Source organism: Symphalangus syndactylus, chromosome 14 (assembly GCF_028878055.3).
Source record: "Symphalangus syndactylus isolate Jambi chromosome 14, NHGRI_mSymSyn1-v2.1_pri, whole genome shotgun sequence".
Classification (NCBI taxonomy): domain Eukaryota; kingdom Metazoa; phylum Chordata; class Mammalia; order Primates; family Hylobatidae; genus Symphalangus; species Symphalangus syndactylus.
In genome coordinates, this window is record NC_072436.2 from 66,997,667 (window position 1) to 67,007,267 (window position 9,601).

At 40.2% G+C, this 9,601-nt stretch overlaps 1 protein-coding gene across 1 annotated transcript in view; it reads right to left on the reverse strand.

Annotated features, from left to right (window-relative positions):
• The window catches only part of LOC129463016 (coiled-coil domain-containing protein 144A-like), a gene marked incomplete at its 5' end in the record, with an annotated part of 95,968 nt that extends 86,974 nt beyond the window's left edge, over positions 1 to 8,994 (reverse strand). Inside the window, 1 exon segment of the mRNA XM_063617056.1 lies at positions 8,954 to 8,994. Within this exon segment, the coding sequence (XP_063473126.1) occupies positions 8,954 to 8,994 (41 nt within the window).
• Positions 8,995 to 9,601: the final 607 nt, after the last annotated feature.

Below are 9,601 nucleotides of genomic sequence, written 5' to 3' on the forward strand. Positions count from 1 at the left end.
CATCATAAACACACACAGCACACATGCACACACGTGCGTGAGCACACCCTTTACTTGATAAATACCATGTTGAATATTTTAGTCTTTCCTTTTAGGTTCTATCCCTTCACTCAAAATGCGGTTATAAATAAATGTACTCTTCATGTGCCTTCTGCCTAAACCCATTTTAACATAACTTTACAGTCCCATTATCATTATAGTCTCAAAGCTAGACTCAGCCTGGAACCACCCTTTCATTTGGAACTCTTATTAAAATGTGACATACAGCTCCTTCAAATAAAAACAAACCCTAGGACCTGACGCCAGGCTTCCTTTGTTGCTACTTATAATGGCCAAGTTCTGTGCTTATAATACATCTTCTTTCATTTTATTGCTATATATCAAAGGGTTTTATATGTTTTTCTTATTATGTCTTAATTCAAAACATCATCACACTCTTTTCCAGATGAAAATAAGGAAAAGAAATTGAGCAACTGACTGACTTAAAGGTCACAGAACTATATAGTAGCAGAGTCAGCAAAAGAAGAAACATACGTCTCCCAAGTAGAGGCTGAAATCCAGTACCGTTCACCTCTAGGGTGAGCTATATACAGCTTAGAAAGTCACCTTCCCTAAATGTTCAAACTGAATCCCGTACCCATACTTTACCACTACCTCGTAAGAACAGCCTCAGATCTTGTTATAGCCTTTTTTTTTTTTTTTTTTTTTTTTTTAGCATGCTGAAGCCAATAAAATGCTTCCCATTCAGCAAGAGAAACAAGTTCTGAAACACTGAATAATTTGCCTGTGGCCTATGAACACTTCCACTGTGACTTCCTTCCAGATCCTTACTCTTCTCCACACAGGCAGAACATTAGAAAAATTCTTGGATTCTATGATGCACAGCTTAGGAGTCTGTTTAGCACAATTTAAGTCCAAATAGTTATTAAATCCTCCTCTGTTCCAGAAACAGTGTTAAATACTGCGAATATAAAAATGGAAAAGATACTCTCCTGGCTCCCAAGAAAGTCAGCCAGGTAGAAGAGACACAGGCACAAAAATCACTGTCACATGAAGCTCTACCTCCCTAACTTCAAACGAGGGCCTAAGTCACCAAGAATACAGTAGCAGTTGTGACTATGAGTAACTACTATAATTCAATACTTTATCTTCCCTTAGAAAACTCTTCTCCCTTGGAAATTTATCTACATTTCTAAATACCATTCCTTACTAAAAGGAAGCAGGGCTCCTTGGGGAAATAGCTGATTCTAGGTGTGGACTATAAAATGAACATGGTGAGTCTAGGACATCTCATGTTGCCCAGAAATCAAGGAACTGCCCAAATATTAAGAGTCATGTTAAATGGACCTAAGAGTGAACCAGAAGGAGCTCACTTTGCCCTGTGTGGAACAATTTCAAGAAAAATATGACAGTAATTATTATAAAACGTGAATTAAAATACATATTGGTACTAAAAAGAGAATAAAAGGATGTGGCTTTGGATAAAGCTCTTCTTCATGGAAGAATACCAGCTAATAAATGTAAAGGAAATGACAGAATTAGAAAAATTATTTTGTAAACCTTAATATGTTCAACTAGACATGCTAAAACCACTGAGTAAAAGGCTGCTTGGGAAGAGGATGCTCACATGATCTCAGAGTTTCACACCACAGATAATTTATTAGATATAGGAAGGAAGATGTGATCACGCTTCCTGTGACCCCCAGCTGGGCCCCCCGACACTATGTGCCTCCTTGTGATGTGGGAGCTACACAGCATCACCCACACAGCTTCTCGCCAAAACTGTTTGATGCTAATCACAAGGGAAGAACTGGACAGCTTCTGACCATGAGATGCTCCACCAGACAACTTGCTTGGCCTCTCCAAAGAAAACTCAGTTTCATTTAAAAACAAAACTAATTATTTAAAAACAACAAACGAAAAGCAAGATGTGGACCTGAGCTCCAGGGACAGAGCAGACATACTTTTCCCTGTTCTTCCCACTAAGTGGTAATAAAAACCCTCAACACTAGATATAAAACAAATATAAGAAGGTTTTGGAAGGAGAAGAGGAGGCAGACTATCCAGGTGCCTTGAGGCCCACAGAACAACCCAGTGATGGGTTCACTGGGTCTTCTTTTTTCTTCATTATCTCAGACTTGGAGCTGAAGAAGCAGGCAACTTCAAAACACCAAGGGGCACAGACTGAAAAGCCCCAAGAAAAGCCTGCCCTCTCTAGCCAAAGGACCAGGAAGGAGACAGTCTGATGAGATGGAACACATTTAGACAGTAACTGCCCATTTACCAGCAATAACTGAGCGGGGAGCCTAGACTTCCAGTCTTGTGAGGACATACCAAGGTACCCAACACCCCCATCAAGGCTGAGTGAGGACTGTGACTTTTATCCCTGCATGGCAGTAATAAGGAGCCCATCCCTCACCCCCCAGCAGTGTCAGGGGAACCTGGACTTCCACTCCCACCCAGGAGTGATGAGGCCCTCCTTCCCCTCCCTGCTGAGGTCACGTCAGAGGAGACCTAGTGGAGATTCAGTGACTTAACCTTTTCCCAGAGATAACGAGGCCACCTTTCCTCCCTCTTCCCCCATGGTGACAGTGAAATCACTGTGGCAAGCAGTCACAAGGCACTCCTACCCCTCCCAGCCAGGGAGGTATCAGGGAGGCCAAGTAGGGAACCAGAATACCCACAACCACCCAGCAGCAACAGGGGTCCCCCACTCCATTGGGTGTCAATGGAAGCAGAGCGGAAAGCCTGGATATTTACCCCCATCTAGAAGTAACAAGCTGATGTCCCCCTTCTTCTACTACAATGGTGTCCACAACAGCCTGCCAAAACAGAAGGTTTAAATAAGGTCTAGAGTCTGATAACATAATATCCAAATCGTTGAAGTTTCCATTGAGGATCACTTATACCAAGAGCCAGGAAGATCCCAAACTGAAAGAGAAAAGACAATTGACAGACAATAGCACTAAGAGAGCACAGATATTAGAATTACCTGAAAGGATTTTAAAGCACATATCATAAGCCTCAACAGGCTGGGCACAGTGGCTCATGCCTGTAATCCCAGCACTTTGGGAGGCCGAGGTGGGCGGATCATGAGGTCAGGATATGGAGACCATCCTGGCTAACATGGTGAAACCCCATCTCTACTAAAAATACAAAAAAATTAGCCAGGCGTGGTGGTGGGTGCCTGTAGTCCCAGGTACTCGAGAGGCTGAGGCAGGAGAATGGTGTGAACCCAGGAGGCGGAGCTTGCAGTGAGCCGAGATGGCGCCACTGCACTCCAGCCTGGGCGACAAAGCAAGACTTCGTCTCCAAAAAAAAAAAAAAAAAAAAGCCTCAACAAACAACTACAAATGTGCTTCAAGCAAATGAAAAAAAAAATCTTGGCAAAGAAATAAAAGATATATATTTCGGCCGGGTTCAGTGGCTCACGGCCTGTAATCCCAGCACTTTGGGAGGCTGAGGCAGGCAGATCATCTGAGGTCAAGAGTTCGAGACCAGCCTGACCAATGTGGAGAAACCCCGTCTCTACTAAAAATACAAAATTAGCCAGGCATGGTGGCACATGCCTGTAATCCCAGTTACTCGGGAGGCTGAGGCAGGAGAATCACTTGAACCCAAGAGGCAGAGGTTGCAGTGAGCCAAGATCCCGCTACCGCACATTGCACTCCAGCCTGGGCAACAAGAGTGAAACTCCTTCTCAAAAAAAAGACACATATTTTAGTGGAAATTTTAGAATTGAAAAATACAGTAACCAAATTGGATGGATAGACTTAACATAGAATGGAGGGAGCAGACAAAATAATCAGTGAACTTCAACAGAAAACAATAGAAATTACCCAATATGAAGAATGGAAAGAAAATAGACTGGCCAAAAAATAAACAAGAAAAAAGAGGAGCAGCAGGAGGAATGATGGAAAAAGAGAAAGGAAGGAAGGAAGGGAAGGAGGGAGGGAAGGAGTGAGGGAGAAAGTCTCAAAGACCTCTGAGACTAAAATAAAAGATCTAACACTCTTGTCATCAGGGTCCAGGAAAGAGGGAAAGAGGGCACAGCTGGAAAAGTATTCAAAAAATAATAGCTGAAAACTTCCCAAATTTGGCAAGAGACATAAACCTACGGATTCGAAATGCTGAACCCCAAATAAAAAGCCCAATAAAATCCACACCAAAATACATCATAGTCAAACTTCTGAAAAGACTAAAAGACAAAAAGTCTTGAAAGCAGTAAGTGAAACAACACTTTATGTATAAGGGAAAAACAATTCAAATAACAGATTTCTTATCAGAAATTAAGGAAGCCCGAAGGAAATGACACAACAGTTTTCAAGTGCTGAAAGAAAAGAAGTGTCAACACAAAATTCTAGATTCAGTAAAAATATCCTTCAAGAATCAATGGGAAATCAAGACACTCTCAGATAAAGGAAAATAAGATAACGTGTTGCCAGCAGATCTACCCTAAAGGAATGGCAAAAGGAAGATCATAGCACAGACCGAAAAATGATGAAAGAAGGAATCCAGAAACATCAAGAATAAAGAAATAACATAGTAAGCAAAAATACATGTAATTACAATAAAATTTCTATCTCCTCTTAAGACTTCTAAATTATATTGATGGTTGAAGCAAAAATTATAACTCTGTCTGAAGTGCTTCTAAATGTATGTAGAGAATTATAAATGGGGAAAGTATAGGTTTCTACACTTCATTGAAGTGGTAAAATGACAACACTGTGAAAAGTTACATATACACACACACACATACACACATATAAGTATATATAAATATATGTGTGTATACGTGTGTATATATAAATATGTGTGTGTATGTATATATATACATATATATACATACAACGTAATACAGCAACCACTAACAACACTATACAAAGAGAATAACACTATACAAAGAGATTCCATTAGATAAATCAAAATGGAATTCTAAGAAGTATTCAAATAATCTATAGGAAGACAAGAAGAAAAGAAAAAAAGAGGGAGGACAAACTAAATTTTTTAAAAACATAAATAAAATGGTAGACTTAAGCCCTAACCTATCAATAATTACATAAATGTAAATGTTCTAATTATATCAATTAAAAGACAGAGATAGCAGAGTTAATTTAAAAACATAGCTATAAGAAATCTGCTTTAGACGGGCGCAGTGACTCACGCCTGTAATCCCAGCACTTTGGGAGGCCGAGGCAGGTGGATCACCTGAGGTCAGGAGTTCCAGACCAGCCTGGGCAACATGGTAAAACCCCATCTCTACTAAAAATACAAAAAAATTAGCCAGGCATGGTGGCACACGCCTGTAGTCCCAGCTACTCAGGAGGCTGAGGCACGAGAATTGCTCGAACCCGGGCAGCAGAGGTTGCAGTGGGCCAAGATTGTACCATTCCAGCCTGAACCACAGAGTGAGACTCCATCTCAGTTGAAAAACAAAAAAGAAACCTGCTTTAAATATACCAATATATGTTGGTTGAAATTAAAAGAATAAAATATATCATGAAAACATTAATCAAAGAAAGGAGTGGCTATATTAACAACATAAAACAGACTTCAGAGAAAAGAAAATTTCAAGAGAGAGGAATAAAAGGATCAAGAAAAGATCCTGAAAGGAAAACAGGCAAATCAATCATTCTACCTGGAGATTCAACACCCTCTCTTCACAACTGATAGAACTACTAGACAAAAAAAATCAACAAAGAGTTGAGAAGAACTTAACACCACTGAACAACAGGATCTAATAGACATTTACGGAACACTCTACCCAACAATAGCAAAATAAACATTCTTTTCAAGTATTCACTGAACATATCCTTAGACCCTTCCCTGGGCCATAAAACAAAGCTCACCAGTGATTGCCGAAGGCTTGGATGGACAGTGGAAGAGGTGAATGGGGAGGGAGAAGGTGACAGCTAAAGAGCGTAGGATTTCTTTTTGGGATAATGAAAATGTTCCAAAATTGATTGTGGTGATGTTTGCGCAACTCTACAAATATAAAAAAGGCCATTGAATTGTACGTTTGAAGTGGGTAAAACATATGGTATGCGGATTATATCTCAATAACACTCTTTAAAAACTTAACACATTTGAAAGAATAGAAGTCATACAGAATGTGCTCTACTGGAATTAGACTAGAAAGAAGTAACTGGAGGATAACGAGAAAAGTCTCCAAATACTTGAAAATTGGACAACACATTTCTAAAATCATCCATGGGTCAAAGATACTCATTTCTGATATTCATTTTTATTCAGTTTAATGTACTTTTTAAAATTTCTTTAGGGAAATAAACTGAATAAAAATGAATATGGCCGGATGTGGTGGCTCACGCCTGTGATCCCAGCACTTTGGGAGGCTGAGGCGGGTGGATCATGAGGTCAAGAGTTCGAGACCAGCCTTGCCAAGATGGTGAAACCCCGTCTCAACTAAAAAACTACAAAAATTAGCCAGGCGCGGTGGTGGGAGCCTGTGGTCCCAGCTACTCGGGAGGCTGAGGCAGGAGAATTGCTTGAACACAGGCGGCAGAGGTTGCAGTGGGCCGAGATTGCGCCACTGCGCTCCAGCCTGGGCGACAGACAGAGACTGCTTCAAAAAAAAAAAAGAATATCAAAATTTGTGGGACATAGTTAAAGCAATGCTGAGAGGGAAATTTATAACACTAAACGTTTACATTAGAAAAGAGAAAAAGTTTCAAATCAATAGTCTCCACTCCCAACTCAAGAACACAGAAGACGAAGAGCAAAATAAACCCAAAGCAAGCAAAAGAAAGAAAATATAAAAATAAATCAGTAAAACTGAAAACAGAAACACAATAAAGAAAACCAGTGAAACAAAGTACTGATTCTTTGAAAGATTAATAAAATTGACAAACCTCTAGCAAGGCTAACAAAGAAAAAGAGAGAAGACACAGATTACCAGTTATTAGAATGAAAGCATAATTACCAACAACAACTCTACACATTATAAATTTGACAATGTGGATGAAATGGACTAATTACTGAAAAAACACAAATTACCACAACTCACCCAATATGAAATAGATAATTGGGATACCCTGATAACTACTGAGAAAACTGAATTTGTAATTTTAAAACTCTTAGAAACACTAAACTTAAAATGTTATAAATATTAGATATGGTAAATTATACCCTTCCCTAACAAATAAAAACAATGACAAATTATTTTGCAGCTAAAGAGATGTACGTACTGTGAAAAATATCTTCAGAAAAACAGAACTTTGTTTGAAGAATAACGATTTTAAAAATGTTTTTAACTCTCAAGAAGCAAATATCTGGGCCCAGATGGTTTCACTGGAGAATTCTACCAAATGTTCAATGAAGAATTACCACCAACTCTACATAGCATCTTTGAGAAAACTGAAGAGAAGGGAACATCTCCCAGTTCATTTTACGAAGTTGGTGTTACTCTGACACTAGAACCGTATAAGGACAGCTACTCTCAACACACTGCCTATGAGTAGCTCTGCTCTGCAGGAGCAGTCAGAAAAAATAAAGAAGAACTGGACAAGGGCAGTATAAAAAAAGAAAACTGTGCTGGGTGCAGTGGCTCACACCTGTAATCTCAGCACTTTGGGAGGCTGAGGTTAGTGGATCACCTGAGGTCAGGAGTTCGAGACTACCCTGGCCAAGATGGTGAAATCCTGTCTCTACTAAAATACAAAAATTAGCCAGGCAGGGTGGTGGAGAAAATGAAAACAAAAAAACAAAAATCAACTGCAGACCAATATCCTTCATGAATATGGACACAAAACTCCTTAAACTCCTTAACAAAATATTAGCAAGTGGAAGCAATATATAAAAATAATTATACACCATGATCACATGGGACTTATTCCAGAAATGCAAGGCTGGTTCAACATTTGAAAACAAGGTAACCCACTATTTATTTAAAATAAATAAATAAATAAATAAATAAATAGATAAAGATAGGGTCTTGCTGTGTTGGCCAGGCTGGTCTCAAATTCCTGGCTTCAAGAGATCCTCCCACCTTGGCCTCCCACAGTGTTGGGATTATCGACATGAGCCATTGTGCCTGGCCCAAGACTGTTATTCTTAAAAAGTCTCATAAAAAGCATGGTTAACCCTTGGCTGGCACCCAGGAACTTAGATTTCACAAGGGTTCCCACCATCCAAGCTGGAAAGAGGGACTCACTGTGCCTAAATTATTGTGTGGTTTATGCTGAACTCCTGCTTTTCTTCAGGTAGCATGGAATGTGGTACGTGCTGGGCAGAGGGGGCCTGCATGACCAGCCCCCAATAAAAACCCTGGGTGTTGGGTCTCTAGTGAGTTTCCCTGGTAGACAGCATTTCACATGCGTTGCCACAGCTCCTTCCTGGGGGAGTTAGGCACATCCTGTGTGACTGCACTGGGAGGGGATGCCTGGAAGCTTGTGCCTGGCTTTCTTTGGACTTGGCCCCATGCACCTTTCCCTTTGCTGATTGTGCTTTGTATCCTTTCACTGTAATAAATTACAGCCATGAGTACACCACATGCTGAGTCTTCCAAGTGAACCACCAGATCTGAGCATGGTCCTGGGGGCCCCCAACACAGAAATAAATTATAAAAGAAAGGACTGGGCATGGTGGCCCATGCCGGTAATCTCAGTGCTTTGGGAGGCTGAGGCAGGAGGACCAGTTAAGCCCAAAAGTTCAAAGTCACAGTTACCTATGATTGCACCAATGCACTCCAACCTGGGAGACACAGCAAGACCCTGTCTCCAAAATAATAAACTAAACACATACTTCTGCCTTCCAAGTGTCTTAAAATTAAAACACATACTTCTGCCTTCCAAGTGTCTTAAAATTCAATGGAATGGTAAAAATATTTTTAAAACACTAAATCAAAAGAAACCTGGAAAACAAGAAAGAGTGCCGATGGCCAACTAAAATGTCTAGGAAATTTCTGAAAAGTAAAAAGTACTCAGAACCAGATTACCTGAGCAAACCATAGCCCGATACAAGCTTGGGAGGAGGCTGTTATGCAGAGGGAAATGGTAACAGCTTTCCAGGAACAGGCTTCTAACAGCAGACAGAAGAGCACAGGTAGAATCTGACAAGGTGATTAACTGGGGAACTGCAGTCGGAATGGCCAGGACTGTTGGACCCTTCCCCTCACATGGAATACACACGCCACTCAGCAGCACACCACAGCTCTTCGACAATCACAGGAGGCAGGCTACGCCTAGTAAGACAGGAAAAAAGAAATTCTCAAACTTCGAAGGTGAACACATAAAGAATCACGAAGTTTTTATTCAATATCATGAAACAGGGACACTGAATCAACAGGAGAACACACACCCAAGCAAAGATAATTACTAGAGCACGTAAAAGAAATTATTAGATATTCTTGGGAAGATCTGAGGGAACATTGTATCTATGAAGAGCAAGCAGTTGGTATGTGACAATGTTTATGATATACCATGAAATAAAAACACAGGGTGAAGGCCAGATAGAGAATAATGCTATTATTTGTGCAAAAAAGGAGAAATGGAGAATCTGATTCATATTTGCTCGTATTCGCATGAAGAAACTTTGGAAGGTACATAAGAAACTAATAACAATGGTTACCTGCTTGTAAGGCGAG